The 24,505-nt window shown below is 42.6% G+C and overlaps 1 protein-coding gene across 8 annotated transcripts in view; it reads left to right on the top strand.

Annotated features, from left to right (window-relative positions):
- The window catches only part of PDE1C (phosphodiesterase 1C), a 336,024-nt gene that overhangs the window by 250,477 nt on the left and 61,042 nt on the right, over positions 1 to 24,505 (top strand). For all 8 annotated transcript variants that reach the window (XR_014517662.1, XR_014517663.1, XR_014517664.1 and 5 more), the window contains 3 exons: positions 13,381 to 13,494; positions 20,468 to 20,650; positions 21,944 to 22,010. Coding sequence is in view for 3 of the 8 variants with exons in the window: in XM_083468113.1 (XP_083324239.1) it covers positions 13,381 to 13,494; positions 20,468 to 20,650; positions 21,944 to 22,010 (364 nt within the window). In the remaining 5 variants the exon portion in view is untranslated. The remainder of the gene's footprint in view (positions 1 to 13,380; positions 13,495 to 20,467; positions 20,651 to 21,943; positions 22,011 to 24,505) is intronic.

The raw sequence follows: 24,505 nt of genomic DNA, 5'->3' as shown, positions 1-24,505 counted from the left end.
GCTCCCCGGGTGCCCCCCTGGGCGGATTGCCCCCTCCAGGTGCCAGAGCAGCTAGCTACACCCCTGTGTACACTGGTGAACTTTTACATCCCACCAGACTTGTTTGGGTGTCCCACTGTCACACAATGTGTTGGAAGTGGGGGAGGAAATGAACCCGACAGATCCAAGAATTTGATGGCCTGGCATCAGGGAACATCCGAGATGTTTAGGTGGTATCAGCGTCATGAATTTTGACAGAAAGAAAGACAGAAATGTGGTTGTCTGGATATCAGCAAAGGTTATACCCGTGTTGAAATATGGCAGGATGTTCAGGAACCATCAAGAAAAGATCAGCTGAAGATATCAGAGGGAATAAGGGGAAATGAAGTTCCACCAGATTCAGGAGTCACCTTAGTATTGCTGTTTCGAATTAATGCAGCCCTTATAGCTTGTGCTTCTAGATTCAATCAACAAATGGGCTTTGGAGCTCATTAGTGTGAATAAGAACATATGTTCACTCAGAAGAATATGAAAACTGGATTTAGTTGTTATCCTGAGCAGGGAGGCATGCGCTAGGCTTTCCAATTTTCACTAGGGACAACTTTGCTGCTTTCTGTATCTTGGGTTGCCAAATGTTGGGCTTGCCTGCTAACAGTAAGACTTTGGCAGTTGGCAGGCCTATCATGTATTCCTGCAGTCCAGCTGGATTCTGCCCAGATCCCTTTTCTTCTCTCTTTTCCTCGTGAGTGGATGCGAGAGATCAATGAGTGGAGACTATTGAGAACCAGACTTAATGGAATAAGCTAGGTGGGAATGCCATATTTGGCACAGCACATGGTGTCTGCGTTTTGCAATCTTGCACCACAGATATAAGGAGCCAGTTCCATAGTGAATCGTCATCCCCAGTGGAAACCTTATTACTATAGTGAGAGACACAATTCCATCACAAGGATATTCTGTATTCTTCCCATATTCCCATAATATTGAGGCCAAAACAGGTGTCCATGCACCTTACATACAGTATGTGTGCTTAGTAGTTGTTCAGTGCACTTTCGCCGCTGAAAGAGTAAGGAAATATGTGTTGTAATGTTGATGTATTACATGCTGTTTATGAGATATATGGTAGCTGTAATTTTTGTGTGTGTAAAGAAATATTTTCTACTGCAGAATAACAGCGACATACTTTTTAAAAAGGGGGCTTTAAAATAATATCGTGACACAGCCATTTCATACTGCTTCAAAACACTCAGGACATGGTGGTGAGAAAGTTGCTTTTCAAACATTTTGAGGGATTTTGTGACAAAGTGTGTAGCACCCTGCTTGTGGTTAACGCTTAGCTGGAATGAAATATTCAACGCAGCAATAGAGAATTTAAAATAATTATTTATTTGTCAGACAAATAAATGAGAGGCACAGTGGTATATGGTTACCAAGCTCTGGCCTGGCCTCCTGCCATTATGGCCAGCACTTATATTCCCTTAATCCAGCCCCCTTTGCTCCTCCTTGGGCTGCCTCTGTCCAATCAGCCTGGTTGGATTTCCTATTGGCTGATTGCTATAACCAATCACAAAAAGATACACCCATATCCTTCTGTCCTTATAAGGAACACAAACAGCTATATATTGTTACATCTATAAATGACAAATAAGTAGTAATATATCTTACATGTGTCTCAACAAGGAATCTTAATTACCAGCTCACCTCTTGCCCTCCCTGCCCTATTGCCTTCTAAAACAAATGGTTAATCTTAAATTTTTATCTTAAACATATGTCAAGGATCTTGAGTTTCACATCAACATTGAAAGATATCCTTCATTTGAAGGTTTCTAAACAAATGTCTGACAGCTAATATATCAGGACAGCATTTGATGGCGTCTTCTTGTCTGGCAGGGGGCTGGACTGGTGGCTGACTTAATTCCAGGATAAATACAACTCTTCTAGCATTTGTTAAATCCTTTGCATAATTACATTTAAGCCAATATATTTAAGCTAATATATTTCATACATTATCATAGGTAACCTTTTAAAAGGAATAAGGCCTTTTTAAAGTAGAGAGAGAAAGAAAAAAAAGAACTCAGTTTAAAACAGTTTCAGAAGAAGGCTCTTCAGTTTACATCCCCCCCCTTCAGCAAGCTGCTTTTCCCATTATCTGTTTAAGGAAGAAACAGCTTTAAAAAGACTTCCCAGCTAGATGCTTTTTCTCCCATTTGCCTCTGGCCTTAGAAAATACAGCTCAAGGTTTAAAAGAGGCCCATGGTATCATTTTACTATTTGCCCATTCCTAATTATATTTATCTCTGCCTTTGTTATCTTCTGTAACATGTAGGGTCAGTGTCATTACTCAGTCTGTAATTTCAGCTTTTACGACTTTGAGAATTGCTTTCTGCTATCAATCAAAAGGGGCCCCTTGTCTAGGAAAACAGTGCCAGTGTTTTCTTAAGCAGCTAGCCTTCTTGCCTGGCATGAATACTTTTGAAAATCTACTTTTGAAAATCTAAGCCCTCTTTAATATACAAGTCCTGATCAAACATTAATAAAATGCAGGCTTATGCCTGATGCCTCATTCCCCCCTTTCAAGCTCAAGGACCTTCGTCCCAAGTGTCCTTGATAGCTTGACCTTCATCATATTCCTGAGGTAAAGCTCTGTATAGGGCCATGATATGAGGTAGAGTTTCATTTGAAACCATCTTGCTAATTGTACTTCTAAAACATGAAATGATACATGGCATCATACATAAAACCATTACCACTACTGTCAAGAAAAACAAGCAAGACAATAGTATCCCTTTGAGTCCTGTGACATTAGGTAACCAATTGGTGAGCCATCCCATATCCCATCCTTCCCATGTTTGTACTGGGACATGTGCTATATTCTCCATTTTTGTGGCCAACACACGGATTGCCTCACCATTATCTGAAATGTTAAAGCAACAGGCATTCCCTGTCAAGTTCAAGACTCCACATAGGCCTCCCTGCTTGGCAAGTACATAATCCATTCCCATTTTCAGCTGCAAAATGGCGGCTCTACTTTCATCCAATTGTTGTGCAATAAGTCTCAAACTCCGGGCCGTTGCATTGGTTACAAGTTCCACTACTGCTTGCAATCGAATTATTCTGTTTAGATTATAAATAGGATCCCGTGCCCCTTGTATGAGCTCACCAGGATTCCAGGAGGCAGGATCATAATAGGCTATAATGCGCTCTGGTGGCCAATCATCAGTACCGCTCCAACTTTGGGTACTTCCTCCTGCTATATGAGAAATATCAGCGTTTCTTCGTGTACGCTTGGGCAAATTAGTAGGCATAATCCACATTGGTGGTAATACCCATCCCAGGAAACAAGTCCCACTCCATTTGGAGGGGAGTTTCTTGTATGCCCATTCTCCACATATCCACCACAACCATCGTGTCTGAGGTCTTTGGTACGTGGAGTACAGAAGGCGAAATAGCAAAAGAGGTAGAGAGTTCACAGTGCAGTATGTTAGATTGCCTTTTTCTGTCACAGTTATGTTCCATACCACTTTCCATGCATGAATAAAAGGAGGTGCACAGGGCAAGGCATCCCGAGTTCGATAGGTAGTATCGTGTGCCCAGGTATTCTTAATATTATCCCAAGTATAGTGACAATGAGAAGAGCCTATCATGGTAGAATCAGCTGCATCTGATGATTTATGTACACAGAATTCCCCTTGTACAGGTATAACTCGTAATGGTTTAGTTGAGTTCCATCCGGGAAAATTCTGTACTTCTGTCTGGTGTGGTATTTCGCTTACCATACCAATGGCATCTAATGGTATCGGTAATAAGGGCATACCTCCCTCTGAATCATCTGGCCCGAGAGAGCAAACAAGGCAATTGGTCCTATTTGCAACATTGGCTACCATTTCAGCTAAACCTACCCACATATTGTGGTCATGGTGGAATCCATATTTAGTCAATTTGGCCAGATTCAAGGACCCTTCCCCTTCCCAAGGGATCAGGATTAATAATAGAATCATGTTGATGTCTAGCATATGCATTCCTTCCACAAAAGATTACCTTATAGTGATAGCAAATAAATATTAGTCCCAATATAATTCCCCCAGTGACAGAAATGGGGAACCACCAAGACCAAAACATATATCCCGAGGATCCCCAATGAGTAATATCTCTGATAATTGTTCCACAAGGGGGTGGGCAGTCAATTAATTGTATAAGAGAATCTTTCCTTTCACAATCGCTGGTTCAGATGCTCCTCAAGCTTCAGGCGTGCGCAGGTCAGCCAGCTTCCAGGTTGTGGCTGCAGCAGGCCGGTCGTCTAATGTTGCCCGTGACCTAGCCCGTTCCCGGTAGGGCTAGATACAGGGGTTTTTGGAGAGAGTCAGTTTAAGAGGATTAGAGGGGTCACCTTTGCACGTCCAACTGCCTTCGGACTTCTTCAAACGGGAGTGATGAATCCAGGGGGTCACCTCAGCTACCTTCACCGCTGTTGGAGTAGAGAGCAAGACGGTGTAAGGTCCACGCCACTTAGGTGCAAGTGGATCACGTTTCCACTCTTTCACCCATACGCTATCGCCAGCCTGGAACTGATGAATCGGCTCGGCAATGCTGCACGGCGTGCGCTCGAGGACCCACCTGTTAAGAGAAACAAAAACACGGGAGAGAGATTGCACTTGTCCCTGTGTCACATGGTCTCCTATTTGTTTAAGATCAGCTGGAATATCCTGAACAAAGGAGGGCGGTCTCCCATACAGGAGCTCAAAAGGTGACAACTTAAGTCTTTTTGTGGGTGCACACCGAACACGAAACAGTGTTATGGGTAACACATCTACCCATCCCAATCCCGTTTCCTGGGTTAATTTTGCCAATTGGGTTTTCAGAGTCCGATTCATTCTTTCAGTTTTCCCTGAACTCTGAGGCCTATAGGCTGCATGCAGTCTCCATTTCACTTGTAAGACTCGACATACTTCTTGTACTACTTGATCAATGAACGCTGGCCCATTGTCACTTCCAATGCATCTAGGTAATCCAAACCTCGGGATCAATTCAGTGAGGAGTCTCTTAGTTACCTCTCGTGCCTTTTCAGTTCGGGTGGGAAAAGCTTCAACCCATCCGGTAAGAGTGTCTACAAACACAAGGAGATACTTGAATCCCTTAGAAGGGACCAGCTCTGTGAAGTCCACAATTAGGCTTTCCATGGGGACATATCCCACATGTTGGATTCCAGGAGGTTGTACCGGTCCCTGCCTGGGATTGTTTTTAGCACAAAGAACACATTTCTGTGAAATGCAAGTTGCTAATTGTGATAGGTTAATAATATACAACTTCCGACTGAGACTCTCTCTGGTTGCAGTACCGCCAAGGTGAGTAGATTCATGATAATTTCTTACAATTGTGCCTGCTAGATGATGAGGTACATAAATCCTATTGTCTGGCAGGATCATCCAACCGTCCTTCACAACTGCTCCTTCCTGTTCAGCCCACTTCCTCTCTTCTGGGGTATAGTGAGGTTTAACTTCTTCTGGAGCTACCTCTGGTATGAGGGCTGCTATAAATCCTCCCACAGGCTTTTGGGCTGCCTCTCGAGCTGCTTTGTCAGCAGCATGATTTCCTCTGGTTATTGGATCCCTTCCTCGTCCATGACCTTTGCAGTGCATTACAGCAATCTGTTCTGGAGCCCATACTGCTTCTAACAGGATTTCTACTTCAGGTCCATATTTCAAGGCCTTCCCGTGGGCTCCTATTAGACCTCTTTCTTTCCATAGAGCACCATGTGCATGCAGGGTTAAGAAGGCATATTTAGAATCAGTATAGATGTTTGCCTTACATCCGGCTGCCAATTGCAGAGCTCTAGTTAAACCTATAAGTTCAGCTTTTTGTGCTGAGGTGCCAGCAGGCAAAGCTTCAGCTTCCACAACTTCCTCATTGGTGACCACAGCATATCCTGCTCGTCTGGCACCTTCATGCAGGTAGCTGCTACCATCAGTATAATATACAACATCTGGATTTTTCAATGGTTCATCTTTCAGATCGGGTCTACTGGAATAAACTTCATCCATTATTTGGAGACAATCATGTGATTCTTCATCATCTACCTCTGGTAGGGGCAGCAAAGTCGCTGGATTGAGCATATTCACTACTCGTAGATGAATCCTGGGATTTTCACACAATAGGCCTTGGTACCTAGCCATCCTTGGGTTCGTTAGCCAATAACTACCCTTATATTCCATGAGTGTCAGAACAGCATGAGGTACATTCACATACATTGTCTGGCCGAAGGTAAATTTATCAGCTTCTTTGACAAGGCTTGCAGTGGCCGCTACTGCCCTTAGGCATGGAGGCCATCCTTTTGCTACTGAGTCCAATTGTTTTGACAAATAAGCTACTGGACGATTCCAACTTCCTAATCTCTGGGTCAGGACTGCCGCTGCAATCCCATTCTGTTCATGTACATACAGCTGAAAGGGTTTTTCCGAATTAGGCAGTCCAAGGGCTGGGGCCTCCATAAGTCGTTGTTTGATAACTAAAAAGGCTTGTTGCTGCTCAGGTCCCCATACGAATGGGTCCTTTTCTGCACCTCGAGTGCTTTCATGTAAGGGCTTGGCCAGACTGCTGAAATCAGGTATCCATAGTCTACAAAACCCTGCTGTTCCCAGGAATCCTCTGAGTTGTTTCCTTGTGGTAGGTTCCTTGATAAGGCAAATAGCTTCTTTCCTCTCTGGCCTCAATGCTCGTTGTTGGTGTGAGATGTCAAAGCCCAAATATTTGACCTTTTCTAAACATAACTGTGCCTTTTTCTGGGAAACTCGGTAGCCAGCTTGCCAGAGCAAGTGGAGCAGTTCCTCTGTACCTTCTTTACAGGTATCAAAATCCTTTGCTGCTAGTATAAGGTCATCTACATATTGCAGAACCACCTTTTCTCCAGGTATTGAGGGGTAACTTGTTAGATCCTTCGCCAAGGCAGTGCCAAATAAAGTTGGGGAATTTTTGAATCCCTGGGGCAATCTCGTCCAAGTTAGCTGGCCTTTTGTTCCTGTTAAAGGGTCTTCCCACTGGAAGGCAAATATAGGTTGGCTCTGTGGTGCCAGCCGGCAACAGAAGAATGCATCTTTCAAGTCCAATACAGTAAAAAATGTTGCTTCTGGTGGGATCAAACTCAGCAGGGTGTATGGGTTTGGTACATTTGGGTGCAAGGTCTCGATAGCCTGGTTTACGAGCCTCAAGTCCTGCACTGGCCTGTATTCATCTGTCCCAGGTTTTCGAACAGGCAAAAGGGGTGTGTTCCACTCTGATTGGCAGGGCTTAAGCAGACCATATTTTAATAGGCGGTCCAAATGTTTCTGGATGCCCTCTGCTGCTCGCCGGGGTAAAGGATATTGCTTTACAGATACAGGGGTAGCCATAGGTTTTAAGGTTACTACAATTGGAGCTATATTCTTGGCCATTCCTGGTGGGCTATTTTCGGCCCATACTCCTGGTGGCACCTGTAGAGTTCGGAGGAGCTTGTTTAACTCTGTATCCAATGTGGGTTGGACTTGCAGGGCTGACATTAGGCGCCATGATTGTTCCTTAGGTACGGAGAGGGAAATTATTCCTGCTGCCTTTGATGGCAGTTTCATTTCTGGACCTCGAGGAGTGAAGGTGATTTGGGCCTGCAATTTGGACAGCATATCTCTACCTAAGAGAGGTATTGGACACTCAGGTATATACAAAAACTGATGGGTTAAACGATGTCCCCCAATCTGGCATTCCAAAGGTTGGAGGAAAGACCTCTTAGCTGACTGACCAGTGGCACTTTTAATGACTACACTTTTGGATGCCTTTTTCTGCAATAGTTCTGGGAGTACTGAGTATTCAGCCCCAGTATCAATCATAAAGTCTATTAAATGGCTTCCTAATTGGATCGTGACCGTGGGCTCCTGGAAGCCTAACTTTATGGAGTCCGGTCTTTCCTAGTCTTGGGTAAAATCCTCCTCTGCCAGTCCAATGACATTGTCCCTACTCCGTCCTTGTCCAGGTCTCTGATATCTTCCATCTCGGATCATTCCCCGTCCCCGTCCCTGGTTTCTTGGGCCGGAGCCTGGGCCTGGGCCTGGGCCTGGGCGTACTTCTTCCAACCTCAGGGGTTCAGGACACTCCCGCTTCCAATGACCCTCCTTCTTGCAATTTGCACATTGATTCCTTCCCAGTGGTGGATTCCTTCCCCGCCCTCTTCCTCCATTTAAGGGGCGGTAGTCTTGCTTCACTGCTGTGGCTAGCATTACCATCTTTTCCTTCTGCCACTTCTTCTTCTCTTGTTTCTCAGCCTCATCCCTATTCCGATAAACTCGGCGTGCAATGGCCATAATTTGGCTCATCAGCATCCCTTCCCATCCTTCTGATTTCTGAATTTTCTTACGAATGTCAGAAGCGCACTGGGCCACAAATGTAGCAGTAATCATTCTGCTGTTTTCAGGGGCTTCAGGGTCAAAAGGAGTCCATATACGATAGGCTTCTTGCAGCCTCTCTAAAAAGTCTCCTGGACTCTCATTTGGTTTCTGTTCTACTTCTGAGACTTTAGACATGTTAGTGGGCTTCTGGCATGCCCTGCGGATACCTTGCACAAGCGTCTGGCGATAGGTGGTAAGCCTGGCCAGGTGAATTACATTGTTTGGATCCCAATTAGGATCTTCCAAGGGAAAGTTGTCTTGGAGATGACGGTCAATATTAAAAATATTTCCCACTCTGGCCTGCTCACGCAAATATATCTGTGCCTTTTCAATTATGTCTCTCCTTTCCTCAGTGGTGAACAGAGTATTCAGGAGCTGGCGGCAATCTGTCCAAGTAGGACTATGAGTATTTATTATTGAAGTCACCAAGTCCATCATAGCCTGAGGTTTTTCTGCGAAAGATGGGGTGTGTGTTTTCCAATTCATCAGATCTGTAGTCGTGAATGGAATATATTGCAGGGTCGAAGTTCGAGGTGGCCTTGGTCCAGGTAGCCCGTTAACCAGCACAGGCTCCTCAAGTGCATCAAATACTCTTCTGAGAGGGGCTACTACGTGATCTTTCTCTTCGCTTTGCTCTAGGGGCCTTAAATCATAGGGGATGGTATTTGTCCCAAGGCGTTCTTTTAGCAGCTTTATACGCCTGGCTGTATTGCTTGCTGACCGATTAAGGTCTCCCTGTAACTTCTGTAATAATTCTCTAGGACTTGGATGTACAGGAGTTTGGGGTAGGCAATCAGTTGTTTCACTAAAAGAGACTGTAGATGGAGTTCTACTGGGACTCACAGATGGAATAACCACTTCTGCTTGGGCTTTATTATAGGCCTCCAATGCCTCCTGAAGATATTTATCATAATCTATCAAGGAATCAAGTTCTGTGACTCCAGCCCCATTATTCATTCCACTTTCTTGCCTTGGGGTTACAACTGGTGGAGGGTTTGGATTAGGCTCCCTTCGATGTGGAGCATAAGGTGGAGGTGGAAGCAGCTCTTCCTCTGGTCCCTCAAAAATGGGTTTGAGTTTATTTGGCAAGATTCCTTTCCTAGCTTCGGCTTTTACAGCCAATAATTTGCATCGTTGGACTTTGCATTCCCTTATCCATGGAGGATTTTTATTTAATGTGCTCAGCCAGGAATCTATATATGAAAATTGTTCTGGGCACCCTCCAATTTCTTTGGCGATGTTAGACCAAAGTTTGCTTACTAAATTTATATCAAAAGTTCCCTGAGATGGCCATCCAGTATTTTGCTTCGGCCACTCTAATTCACATAACGTTCTCAGGCGCTCTGGCGTCATTTTGACTCCATATGCCCCTGAGAAGGCTTTCTTAAAATTATTTAACATACATTCAAGAGGTGTATTTTCCCCTTTTGAACCCCCAACTCCCATTGTATGGCCCTGTGAAGTATCCACTCAGTCACTCACACACACGCTTCGTGGGTTTCCTTGCCCAGATGGAGTCGCCTCACTGGGAACCGAAGTACTACCCACTCCACACTCAGGTCAGCTACAGATTGCTCTGTACTTTCTCACACATACAATGCGCTAGATACTTCACCACACACTCTACCTCCCAACTTTCCCTTTTCCCCCACCAGACCACCATCTGATATACCCAACCACCTAGCGTACTCAGTTCCCACTTACTGAGACGCAGAAGTTTGATCAAGACTTCTCTTCCTCCCAATTAATTGGAGGGCCAAAAATCCCTTTGTGCACTTACCCCTGGTTGGTTCCGTTTCCCCCCGGTCCGTCGCCGCCAGTGAGCAGGGTATCAGACAGACGAGACTTCTGCGTTCCCCCTGGAAAAATTTACCAGTGCGCACTTGGGTAAGCAGTTTAGAGATCCTCTCTCTTGTACCCTGCTCAGTAGAGCGAAGGGGCTGCGTTCCAGCAGACCACTTATCCGAGTCACAGGGCACCATAAAATGTAGCACCCTGCTTGTGGTTAACGCTTAGCTGGAATGAAATATTCAACGCAGCAATAGAGAATTTAAAATAATTATTTATTTGTCAGACAAATAAATGAGAGGCACAGTGGTATATGGTTACCAAGCTCTGGCCTGGCCTCCTGCCATTATGGCCAGCACTTATATTCCCTTAATCCAGCCCCCTTTGCTCCTCCTTGGGCTGCCTCTGTCCAATCAGCCTGGTTGGATTTCCTATTGGCTGATTGCTATAACCAATCACAAAAAGATACACCCATATCCTTCTGTCCTTATAAGGAACACAAACAGCTATATATTGTTACATCTATAAATGACAAATAAGTAGTAATATATCTTACATGTGTCTCAACAAGGAATCTTAATTACCAGCTCACCTCTTGCCCTCCCTGCCCTATTGCCTTCTAAAACAAATGGTTAATCTTAAATTTTTATCTTAAACATATGTCAAGGATCTTGAGTTTCACATCAACATTGAAAGATATCCTTCATTTGAAGGTTTCTAAACAAATGTCTGACAGCTAATATATCAGGACAGCATTTGATGGCGTCTTCTTGTCTGGCAGGGGGCTGGACTGGTGGCTGACTTAATTCCAGGATAAATACAACTCTTCTAGCATTTGTTAAATCCTTTGCATAATTACATTTAAGCCAATATATTTAAGCTAATATATTTCATACATTATCATAGGTAACCTTTTAAAAGGAATAAGGCCTTTTTAAAGTAGAGAGAGAAAGAAAAAAAAGAACTCAGTTTAAAACAGTTTCAGAAGAAGGCTCTTCAGTTTACATCCCCCCCCTTCAGCAAGCTGCTTTTCCCATTATCTGTTTAAGGAAGAAACAGCTTTAAAAAGACTTCCCAGCTAGATGCTTTTTCTCCCATTTGCCTCTGGCCTTAGAAAATACAGCTCAAGGTTTAAAAGAGGCCCATGGTATCATTTTACTATTTGCCCATTCCTAATTATATTTATCTCTGCCTTTGTTATCTTCTGTAACATGTAGGGTCAGTGTCATTACTCAGTCTGTAATTTCAGCTTTTACGACTTTGAGAATTGCTTTCTGCTATCAATCAAAAGGGGCCCCTTGTCTAGGAAAACAGTGCCAGTGTTTTCTTAAGCAGCTAGCCTTCTTGCCTGGCATGAATACTTTTGAAAATCTACTTTTGAAAATCTAAGCCCTCTTTAATATACAAGTCCTGATCAAACATTAATAAAATGCAGGCTTATGCCTGATGCCTCAAGTGCAGCCTGGGAATCTGCCAGGCATCATACTCCTGCAATGTAGAGATAAAGGGTTGCCTCCACCTTTGGGCCTGAGGCGGTCATTATTTCCATAGGAGTTTTTCCTGTTGGATACCATTCATTCATTTTTCTGTTGGATACTTTTTGGTGCATGCTAGAATTCCCAGCCATGCTTAGGCATGTTTTGCCTTAGCACTGAACGCCTTGTTTATCATGGTCCCTTGTAACACTAAAAGAAATGTGTGTTTATAAAATTCTCTGGAAGTAAATTCATGAAGCAGATATAAGGAAAAAGGACATGCCAACACCGAGGCCTTTGCAGGCCTTCAATCGCTATTGAGCCTGAACTTTTGCTTAACCACAGTGTGTCTGCACCCATTCACAAGACCAAGCTGAAACACAGTAAAGACTTGTTTCGGTCATTTGAAAGAACTGCAGGCATGAAAATCTATGATTTATTCTGAGCGGCTTCACTCATGCTTTAAAAGCATTGATCACACAAAAGAGACAATGGCAGCCGACTCTCTTTCACTGAAGGCATGTGGCCACTTCCAGCACCTCTACCAGATAAGTCATAAATAACAAATGACAGACAAGGTCAACAACATTTTTTGTGTATGTGAAGCACACGGTTCTATTCCGAAAGCCCTCTTCTTTTGCCAGATGATGGATGGACTGTGTGCCACATCTAATATTGTATGATGGATGCTAGCGCTGCAGTGTTAGAACTATTCATTCTGCCTGAATTGTATATGGATGTTTAAACACTGCAGAACAAATGTGCAGGGTTATGTTTAGCGAATTGAATCAAAGGCACAAAATACAAACGTGAGCGTCTCTATTAATCCTTCACTTCGCCCACGCTACATTTCATGCATTTTAAGATCCATTTTAAGATCATTCTTAAGCAAAATCAATAAAGGGCAGGATCCACAGAGCTGTGGGGAGAAGTTTCATGTCTACACCAGGATCCCGGAGGTCCCTTTTTCATGCCCCCACATCTGCTTCCGAAAGCTAGGAGACAATGCAAAGTTGTGCCCAATGCAGTGAAAAGCGCTCCAATTAGAAAAGCAAATTGCTTACACGACTATTTGGCAAACCTTGTCCTTACAACTAGTTAACTCTATACATGTTGAACAGAATTCTCTGTATTAAATAAACCCTGCTAGAGATTGCATTCTCCTGGAATGCTGTGTTGAAACTAAGATGTTCAAAATCTTCCTGTCCCTCCTTTTAGAATTTCAACACTGTTTGATGATACAAAACATCCTTCATGCCTGCACTTTCTGTTAAAAAGCCATATTGGGAGAATGGAAATGCTTTTATGAAAGGCAGCCCTCTACCAGGGAGCTAGGGAAGCAGGTTATATAAGTTGGTAGATTAATGCAAACTGTTCATTTTGTCTGCTGCAGTTGCCTAGATAACAACATCCTGGTGGAATCTACACACATGTAAAAAAAAGCTGTAAAAATGCTTTAAAAAAAGTTTTTAAAAATATATAGAATTTGCCATAACTCACTGTTGCCATCTAGTGTCAGATTTGTATAATGCACTTTACAAAACAAAAGTTATTTGCAGCTGTATAGCTCAGTCCCCTTTTATGGGTTGTAACCATCATATACTCACAGCCCTCATATTCTGTTAATAGGATGGTGCAAGAAAGTTAAGGATTTGGGGATATTAATCTGAACTCCTTTGGAATTCCAGATGTGGATTTGTGCTAATCAAATTCTTGTTTTCCTCTCTTAGGTTACGATCTTTGGTGAAGCAGCTAGAGAGAGGAGAGGCTTCCGTTGTTGACTTGAAAAAGAACTTGGAATATGCTGCTACAGTGCTTGAATCTGTGTACATTGATGAAACCAGGTGAGACGATTGTTTCAGTGTAGTAATGCTTTATTTTCTTTTTTTTTTTTTTCAAATTCTTTTTATTTTTATTCCACAAAGACAACATACACACAAATAATCAACAAAGCACAAACATACAAAGAAAAATACAAAAATTCTCAGTCACAACAAACAAAAAGAGCACTCAAAATTCTTGTTTCCGTAGTTTTTTCATAACTTATTTCTTTGTTTTGGGACTTCCTTCAGCCTGACCGCGAATCATACGAAGTCAGTAAGTAAGGTCACACGTTTCATCCTTTATATTGTCATTATGTCCATTGTTGATCTCTATTTTCCTTATACAATAACCTTAGTCTATCACAGTACTTCTCTAAACCCCCTCAGCGTTATTTGCCCATCACTGATGTTTTCCAGATAGTTTACATATTTTCCCCAGTCCCTGATAAACACTTGATCTTTTATATATCTGATCTTTCCCGTTAATTTATCTAGCTCTGCATATTCTATTAATTTGCTTCTCCACTCCTCTACTGTTGGGGTTTCTTCCTGTTTCCATCTTTGAGCTATTAAGATCCTTGCTGCCGTAGTCGCGTAGTATATCATTTTACAATCCTCCTTCCTTATTTCTTGTTGTAATATTCCTAATAGGAAAGTTTCTGGTTTTTTCTTAAACGTGTACTTTAATATTTTTTTCAGTTCTGTATATATCTTTTCCCAGAACTGTTTTATCTTCCCGCACTCCCACCACATGTGGTAGAACGTGCCCTCTGCGTCTTTACATCTCCAACACTTTTTGCTAACCTTGTACATTTTTGAGAGTTTTACAGGTGTCAAATGCCACCTATAAAACATTTTCATAACGTTTTCTTTTATCGCCGTACACGCTGTGAAATTCAAACCGTCTTTCCATAGTCTTTCCCAGTCCTCGTATTGTATACTGTGGCCTACGTCTTTTGCCCAACAAATCATCACTGATTTCACCTCCTCGTTTCCCAAATTCCAGTCTAACAGCATCCTATATGCTTTAGATATATTTTTCACCTTACTGTTTATTATTTCCGTCTGGAATTTTGAGTCTTTGTCTACATACCCTCTTTCTTTGATGTCTCTACTAAACATCTGATTAATCTGTTGGTGACTAAACCAATCGTATACGTATTCTCTAATCGTCTCGTAGGGTTTAATTCTCCATTTCCCATCCACTTTAGTTACTAGTTGGTTATATGTTACCCGGTTACCTCCCATATTGATGGTTTTCCTATTTATTATTTCGAGTGGTGCTAACCAATGGGGTGTTTTCGGTTCTAGTATGTTTTTATATCTCTCCCACACTTCTATTATTGGTCCTCTAAAAATATGATTTCTGAATCCCCTGTGTTTTTTCGTTTCACTTTTCCACATGTAGGCATGCCAGCCAAGGTGGTTATCGAAACCCTCCAGATCAAGTAATTCCGTATTCTCTAAATTGACCCAGTCTTTTAGCCAACTTAGACATGTCGCCTCATAGTATAGCATAAGATCTGGCAGCGCGAACCCCCCCCTTTCTTTTACATCTGTAAGCAATTTGAATTGGATTCTGGGCTTTTTGCCCTGCCATATGAACCTCGAAACTACTCTCTGCCATTCTTTTATAGTCTTACTTCCTTTTATTATAGGTATGGACTGAAACAGAAACATCAGTCTTGGTAAAACATTCATCTTTATCATGTTTATTCTTCCCCATAAAGATAATTTTAGACGTCCCCATTTCTCTAAGTCTTTCCTTATTTCCCTCCATACCGGCTCGTAGTTATTTTTATAAAGATCCATATTTTTAGATGTTATCCAGATGCCAAGATATTTAACTTTCTTTACCTTCCCTATCTGCCATTGCTGTTGGATTAATTCTGTTGTCTTTGGGTCCACATTTTTATATATCATCTTTGTTTTGGTCTTATTTAATTTAAATCCAGCCACCTTTCCGAATGCTTCTATCTCTCTCATTATCTCTCCTATTGATGTTAATGGCTCTTCCGTCATCACTACTAAGTCATCCGCGAAGGCCTTGGTTTTGTAAACGTTCTGGCCTAGAGTCACCCCTTTTATATTACCATTTTTCCTTATAGAGTTTAGGAGGGTTTCTAACACTGTTATGAATAGTAACGGAGAGAGAGGGCATCCTTGCCTTGTTCCCTTCCTTATCTCAATCTCTTCCGTTATTGTTCCATTTACAATCAACTTGGCCTTCTGTTCCGTGTATATTGCTTTCACCCCATTGTAAAAGTCACTACCTACACCCATGTACTCCAGATTTCTCAACATAAAGTTCCATACCACATTGTCAAACGCCTTTTCGGCGTCGATGAACATCATTGTAACTTGTTTGTTAAACCTAATAGACAAGAATTCCAACATGTCCACAATGTGTCTTATGTTGTCTCTCATCTGCCGACCTGGCAGAAATCCCGCCTGATCCTTATGAATAACATCTGCCAGTACATCTTTTAGTCTTCTGGCCAGGATTCCTGCGTATATCTTATAGTCTACATTCAACAATGAGATTGGTCTAAAATTTCTGACTTGGGTTAGGTCCGAATCTTGTTTGGGTAGGAATGTGATAAACGCCTCTTTCCAGGTTTCCGGGATTTCCCCTTTCTTTAATATTATATTCATTGTCTTTTTCAGGGGTTCCACTAAGACTGATTTCATTTCCTTATAATAGCCTGCCGTGAACCCGTCTGGGCCTGGGGCTTTTCCCCTCTTCAAATTTTTAATTATCTCCTCTATTTCCTTGTTTTCAATAGGTGTATTCAGTCTTTGTTTTCCCTCCAGTGGAATTTTTTGTCCCCCTTTCTCTCTCAGGTATCTTTCTATCTTCCTTTGTCCTATCTTTTCTTGGTCATTATATAAGTTGCCATAGAAACTCATAAACTCACCCCTTATTCCTTTAGGGTCTGTTCTTTCTTCCCCTTCTACTATTATTTTATTAACTATCCCTTGTTCTTTCCTTTTTTTAATTTGCCAGGCAAGCCATTTGCCTGGTTTATTAGCGTGTTCAAAGTTCCTTTGTTTAAGTCTTTTTATATTCCATTCCACCTCCCTGTTTATTATTGTGGCAAACTGGGTTTGAAGGATTTTTATTCTTTCCTTTGTTTCTGTACAGTTAGGTTTCTGAACTAGTTTTCGTTCGTTTATCATTATTTGTCTTAGAATTTCCTCTTTATTTCTTTCTCTGTTCCTGTTTTTTATTGCATTCTGTTGAATGAAAAATCCTCTTATGACCGCCTTGCTGGCATCCCAGACTGTACTTTCTTTCGTTCCTTTGCCCCAGTTATCCTTGAAGTATTCCGTCAATTTTTTCTTTGCCATTTCCACCACCTTTTGATCATCCAACAGGTAATCTTTTAATCGCCATCTATAAGATCTTTTCTCATAGCTGTCCAATTCCATCTCTAGTGGGTTATGATCTGAGATTACTTTTGGCTTTATTTCTATATTTTTAATTCTTGGGCATATTTCTTTAGAAATCCAGATCTGATCTATTCGAGAGAAGGATTGGTTGGGTTCTGAATAGAAGGTGAATTGCTTTTCTAACGGGTATCTCAAGCGCCAAATATCTACTAATCCGCAGTTTTCCACCATAGAGAAAAAAGATTTTGGCAACTTCCCTTCTTTGTTTGCTCTATCTCTAAGTCTGTCCATCTCAAGTGAGACGACTGCATTCATATCCCCCATTAGAATTATTTTTTGGTCAGCATAATCCATTAATTTTTCTTCTAGTTTCTTGAAGAATTCAGTTTTGCTGCCATTCGGAGCATATATCCCCACTAACAATATTTTTTCTCCCTGCCAGTTGATATTTACCGCTATCATCCTCCCCTCCTCATCTTTAAACATTATTTTTGCTTCTATCTTATTACTGATGTACAATACCACACCTCTTTTTTTTACCCTATCCAGGGCTTCATACTCATTTCCCAACCGTTTGTTGATTAGCACTTTTCTGTGCTTTCTGGCCACATGTGTCTCCTGGAGACAGATAACATCCAGATTTTTCCTCTTTAGACATTGTTCGATTTTATTTCTCTTTCTTTTATCATTCATCCCGTTAACATTCCAACTCCTGATTTTTAACCCCATAGCCCGTATATTAGCCTTTTGTTATTTTTGAAATTTTCTATCCGTTATATATTTTCTGGATCCTCTGTTTCCTCTTCTTTCTCCTCTTCCTCCTCCGACTCATCCTCCCCCCCCTCCCCCTCCTCCAACACTTTTAATTCTTCTGGTAATTCTTCTGGGGAGGCTCCCTCCACTCTTCCTATCTCTTGAGTTTCCGCTTTAAGTTCTTTGTATTTCCTAAGGAATTTCCCGGTTTCTTCAGGGTTTGTCAACTTATGTTTTTTACCTCTATATGTAAATGTTATCCCTTCCGGGAATTCCCACCTAAACTCCACCCTATTCTTCCTCAGTGTTTGCACCAAAGGTTTATAAGCATCTCTCTTTTTAAGCAGTCTTATTGGGACGTCTTTAAAAATGATTATATAATTTCCGTCTATATTCAATCTTTTTTCTCTATTCCTTTGGAGGATCCTGTCTCTCACTGCTTTGTTATCAAATGTGATCAGACAATCACCCGGAAATTTCTTTGCTTTTGTTGTGTTAACACGCATTCTAAACACGTTTAGTATACTATTGGCCATTTCTTCTACGGGCAAACCCATCCATTCTGCTAACTCCTTCGTTAGCTTTTCTTTTATATTCTCATTCTGTGTCTCTGGGATTGCTCTCAGCCTAAGATTTACCTCCCTTTGCCTCAATTCGTTCATTGCTATAATATCTTTTATCTCTTCCTGTGTCTTACATATTTCCGTCACATCTGCTCTGATCTTCTCCTTCTCTCTTCTAACCTCTCTTATCTCTACCTTTGTCTTTTTCAGACCTTCTTCTGTGAGCTGCGTTCTCCTAGCTATTTCTTTTATTTGGCCCTTAATTTCATTCACAGTTTCCTCCATTTTTCTATCTAATTTCCCAATTCTATTGTCCACCGATTCTAACTTATGTTCAACATTTACTTGACTTTGTTTAATCTCTGCAAACATCCTCAGAATGTCTGTCTTAAAGTCCGTTTCCTGTTTAGAGCCTCTCCTCTCTACAGGTGTACCCCCGTTCGTTCCCTTCCTTCCTATGTGAGACATCTTGTATTTTATGTAATCCTTTTCCCCACCGTCCCTTTCCACCCGCGTTTATCGTTCTTAATCTCTCCCACAGTTTCCTTACGTTCGCTTCTTTCCCTTGTTATAATTTATCTCTCACCCCGTATTTATCTTTTCAAAGACAATAAACTATGAACTCTTATATAACACTCCAAAACAATGAAATTAAATCTTAGCAAATTATCGTAGCGTATTCTCACAGTTCTGGTCGTGGTCTTATTTATCAAACAAAGTCTTTTTATAGTTCAAAAATAAGTCTTTAGGGTGTCTGATATTCCCAGCGGCAGACTGCAATTTCCAGAGACCGATGCTTCTTCTCTAGTTCGCCTGTCGCTTAGTCCCTAAATTACGGGAACTTCAGGGAGTTTAACAAAGGAGGAGGGGGGTTGGGTAGGTAGGAACGGGAACACAACGGGTATCTAATGGAGGGGGAGGGGGGGAGAGCCAGGAGGAGGAAGGATAGAAAGTCTAAACGCCACTCACATGCTCCATTTTGCCCTCAGAAGCTCTCCCAATTGACTCCCGCTTCTACCCCAAATCTGCATCCACTCTTACCAAATCTTTAAATTGTCCTCAGAGTTCGCATTTCTTACTCCTGTTCCCATATGCAGTTCCTGATAAAGTGTATAGTTCTCTATAGAACGCTGACACGTAGTATCGTAATTTCGCTTTTCTCCGCACAAACGCTCCTATTTCAAATGGCGGCGAGGCTTCTCTTCCGGAGTTGCCCGTAACCTTCCCAGCCTCTACTCGCCAGTAGAATCAGAAATCACCAAAGATCAGGGACCTCCGCTCTCCCTCTCGCCTGGACCCTTCCGGTTTCTTTCCTTTCCCCTCTGAAATTCTTTTCTTCCCCTTCTCCCTTTGTAACAGCGTTACTTTCATGAGGGGGGGAAAGCCGAAAAAGAGACTATATTTCCGCCCGGGCAAGTCACTCACTTTCTTTTTATACTGCGTTCCTGCCGTGTCTTAGTTGATTTCGGCCACCCGCTGAACTCCATTCATCTCTCTTTGTTACTCCGAAACTTCTTTGTTTCCCCTCTTGGCCACAAAGTTGCAAATATCGGAGTCTCCTTTTTTTTGAAAACAAGCCGCTCTTCCTGCAAGCGCAGGGCTTCGCTATCTGAAGGTAAGAAAATGGCTCCCCGGACCCGCTGGATCTTTCCGCTACTCTCGTCGCCTCTCTCGGGGTTACCTGGTAGCCGGTTTGATCCTTTCTCCGGTCATGCTGGGAACTAGACTCTTCGAACACCCTTCCAAAGAGTTTGAGGGGTCTCCGCGCCCTGGAGTCGCCCCAATCCTTCAGAATAGCTCGGGCTTCACCACGCGGTGCAAGCCCTTGCTTGCGCTGGGATCGCGGCTCGCCGGAAGTCCCAGTAATGCTTTATTTTCATCATTTATTTTTTAAGTAAACAAGATTAATACCTCATCCTATTTCTTGGGATTAGTGTGAGTCACACAAAGATTCACAAAATGTTTAGGGGTCTGCGTACCCATGAGCTCCCCCAGAAAAAAAGCACTGTGAATAACCCTGCAAAGATCTTCATTGCTCTCACACTCCAGAAGTGAGGTATTTTACAATCTGGGGGTACTGCGGTTGTGCATAGAAATAACTAAATGTCAATATTTTTCTACATTAAATTCACCTGAAAGAAAACAACCACCAACCAACAAGCCAGGAGATTTAATTAGGGGCTGGGCATGTGTAACACCTTGTAAACAGGCGAAATGTTGCAAGAAAAATGCTGTTTCTGTGGAAATCTTTATTTAACGTATCTCCCCTGTATCTCTCCCAACAGGCGTCTGTTGGATACGGAAGATGAACTCAGCGATATCCAGTCAGATGCTGTGCCCTCGGAAGTACGGGATTGGCTGGCTTCTACTTTCACACGGCAAATGGGGATGATGCTGAAAAGGAGCGAGGAAAAGCCACGATTCCGAAGTATTGTGCATGCAGTTCAGGCTGGGATATTTGTGGAGAGGTAACAGATGATGCAAAACTGCTCTGCACCAAAGAATAGTCAGATGTTGCAGTTTATAGATATTGGAGCTTTGTAGGTAAACGTGAGCAACCAGTGAAGGCCCAATAGTTCTTCTGAAGAATTGGCCGGGATCGTGACTTCACTTTCTCCATCTCTAAATCCAGATATGAGAGCCCTCTGTCTCTGAGGGCCTTCTGAGCACAATAATTCAGAAATGGCTAGCACTTACGATATCGTAACAACCCTGAATCATTTCAGTTCACCAGTTTTAGCGTTTGCATCACTTTGAGATGGATTGCATCTTGGGCTAACGATGTCTGAGCGGAAACAGGATCCTTTTGGTCACCAGGCAAGGTTGCTATTTCGATAACACAGAATGGTGCATTTTGCAATTATATTTGGCGGGAAGGCTGTGGCAGTGTTTTGCATTGAAGCATTAATTGTAAAGAGAACTTTGTCTAACCTTGCCATTGAAATAACAACACACATTTACTTTGAAATAAGTCAAAGAGATGCCAGTGCTTCCAAGTAGACCAGTATAAAGTAAGCAGCACATAAGTGGCACACAAAACACTAAAAAAATTTCTACGTTCTAAATCTTAAATTAATAATCCAAAAATTGAGAGAGCTACTACAAGTTCTACCACAGAAGCCACAAACAGAAAACTCATCCAAATTGTGTCCAAAAGGAAGATTCAGTCTGTTTGTGGCTTCTGTAGTAGATCTTGTACATAGTTCTCTCAATTTTTGAATTATTAATATAAGATTTAGAACGTAGAATTTTTTTTAGTGTTTTGAGTGCCGCTTATGTGCTGCTTACTTTATACTGGTCTACTACGAGAATTGGCAGCATAGGTTCATTTCTTCAGTGCTTCCAAGTAAGCATACCAGATCATCCTGATCCAGTGATCCTCTTCCACGTGTGGTTGGGATCTTTTACATTACAATAAAGGAAACGTGTGCAGATTGTGCTGGTGGTGGTTTTGCAGATTCAAACCGACGTGTGCAAGGCATGAAATGGTGGCAGTGGTGAGGCAGTACAGGAAGCCTATATTCTGGCTGTAAACATTTTAAGTAAATGCATACCCTTCATCAAAGCACAACATATGGCAGCAGTTCTGAAGAGAGCTCTTTTGCGTGGCGCTATCTCTGGCTCTGAATGGAACATTTTGGCATAGAAATTAATGCCAGTGGGAATAAAGGAAGAAAGGCAATTTGTTTGGCTTGGGTAAAAACGATGTATTCTGAAGAGAACTCTGTCATGTGTGTAATTAATTTGTTTTATCTTGACAGAATGTACAGACGGACATCCAATATGGTTGGACTTAGCTACCCACCAGCTGTCATTGGAGTGCTAAAGGTAATGCCAGTGGTGGTTCTCTCTTACAAAACACTGAAATGATACGGGGATTTCATGTAGAGGTCTGTGCCTGCTCTACCTTTCATTGTGTCTTGAAAATAATTTCGCTTACATCGTACAAGGAGACAAAATGCATCAGAGAAAAACAGTCCAGAGGTTACCTGGTGATCTTCAGCTCATTTCTGTTGTTAAAATATCACCACTAGAGTAAGGTGTGATATCTTCTGTATCTAAACAGGAAGTAGAAAATGAAGTCTTGAACAATACCCTAAGAATAAAGGTAAAGGTAAAGGGACCCCTGACCATTAGGTCCAGTCGTGGCCGACTCTGGGGTTGCGCCGCTCATCTCGCTTTATATTGGCCGAGGGAGCCGGCGTACAGCTTCCGGGTCATGTGGCCAGCATGAGTAAGCTGCTTCTGGCGAACCAGAACAGCGCACGGAAACACCGTTTACTTTCCTGCTGGAGTGGTACCTATTCATCTACTTGCACTTTGACGTGCTTTCGAACTGCTAGGTTGGCAGGAGCAGGGACCGAGCAACGGGAGCTCACCCCGTCATGGGGATTCGAGCACAGAGGAAATTTTCGTTGGATTTTTGTTTATTCCACAGCAAGAGCCTACCTAAGCAAAAGTCAGTAAAAATCAATCCTATAGCATGCCAATAGTGCAATGTTAACACATAACTAAAACATCCATCCCCAAAGGTCCCCTTGTTACTCATTGAAGGAAAAAAGTTTTGTTTTTAAAAAAGGACCATGCATTTTGTGACTACATATGAGTTTCTGGAAATCAGTACTCGATAACAGTAGCCTTGCAAAAGTGTGGTGTAAATCTGAACTAAGCAATGGTAACCAGTCATTTAAGTTTCTCAGTGTCCCTTATGGGGCACTGTGGGGAGTTTAAATGGCTACAAGCCACTTCCCCGGTTGATTTAGGAGAAATCCCAGCAGAGGCTCAGCAAATAGGAAGCACTGCTGGTCTCCTTCCACCCCTAGGGAAAAAAATGCTGGCATCTGCTTTTTGGGGTCTCCTGGGCTATGCACACACACCTGACATGATTCGGAGCAGGCTCCTTGCTCCCCACAAAGGTCTTTAACCACCAGGTGAAGTTGATTTGATTCCCCGCCTTGTTTCCGATTTAGATCTTAACTCATCCCTTCTTCCCCGGCAGCCCTGGCATGCTGACGTCACTCTCGCACGTATTGGGGCATGGTGACGTCATGAGGACGTGCCCTGCCGCGTGCCTGGACTTCTGTGGCTGCCTGGCCCCTTCATTTAAAATACTGTGGGAGCTAGGGCAGCCACAGCCCTGGGGAGTTGGTGCGTTTGTTTCCTTGCAGTGGTGGAGGCACCTCATTTTGCCTCAGGTGCCAAAATGAACTATTGAAATGAATCTATTTGGTAGATTATTGCCTGTCTAAGTCAGGGGTCAGCAAACTTACCGCGCCTCGGGCTGGTGTCTCCAGCGCCGATAGCACGGAGGGCGGGGGAGCACGTGCCCATATGCGTGCGCACATGCTATTTCTGGTGCACTTCCGGGTTGGAGGAGTACTGGAAATAGCTTGTTCACATGTGCATGGGCCTCCTCCAACCCAGATGTGCACTGGAAATAACACTTGCGCATGCACAAATAACGCTTGCACATGCGCACAAGCTATTTCCGGTGCTCCTCCGACCTGGAAGTGGGCAGCCACGCAGTGCAGTGCTGGTAAGAGTGGGCAGTGGCAGCAGGTGGAGGGGGTCACCGTGGGCCGGATAAATGAATCCCTCGGGCCTTATCCGGCCCACGGCCTTAGTTTGGGGACCCCTGGTCTAAGTGTTCTATGAGAAGCCAGGCAGTAAGCCTGTTGTGCATCTGATGTGAACGTGGATTAAGGAGGGTTCTTAACTGATCATTTTATTTGGTGGGCTGTCCTACTTCCCAGTGTTAGCATCACCTAAAGTCAAAAGGTGTACTTCGGCTCCATACAATATCTTTTCTTTTCTGCCACTATTTGCCTCTTCTGCAATGGAATAAAAGTGATATGCAAGTTGGCGGAAGCGGCACAGGGAAATTTCAGAGCACACTGAAGCAGGACAGTCCCATTTTTAAAATGTTATCTTCACATCAGGCAATTGATGCAACGTCAGTGTATGTAGTATCCACTGCGCTGCTTTTCTGGCTGCTTGAGGAAATGTCACTTAGTCTGAAAACACATCGGGGGAAATTACAGCTCAACTGCATGTAGGATATTCATGCTATAATCAAATGCATAATGTATGAGTTGTGTCGACGGGAATTGCCTTGTAAGTCTGATTTGCAGCACACTTGGGCGTCTCTTTTTCCTGCCACCATTCATTACATTTGTACACTTGAATTTTCATTGATTAAAAATGGCAATAAAAAATTGCTTGGCAGTGGCCTACTTAGGTGGACGGGTAATAATATATATCAAATGGCCCTAAGTACCATTAACTTCTGGTGCACAATTAACAACATAACAGTGAAGGGACTG

Source organism: Podarcis liolepis (assembly GCF_965112155.1).
Source record: "Podarcis liolepis genome assembly, chromosome: 12".
NCBI classification, from domain to species: Eukaryota; Metazoa; Chordata; class Lepidosauria; order Squamata; family Lacertidae; genus Podarcis; species Podarcis liolepis.
Note: the sequence above shows the minus strand (reverse complement) of the source record. Positions and strands in the feature narration are given on the sequence as shown.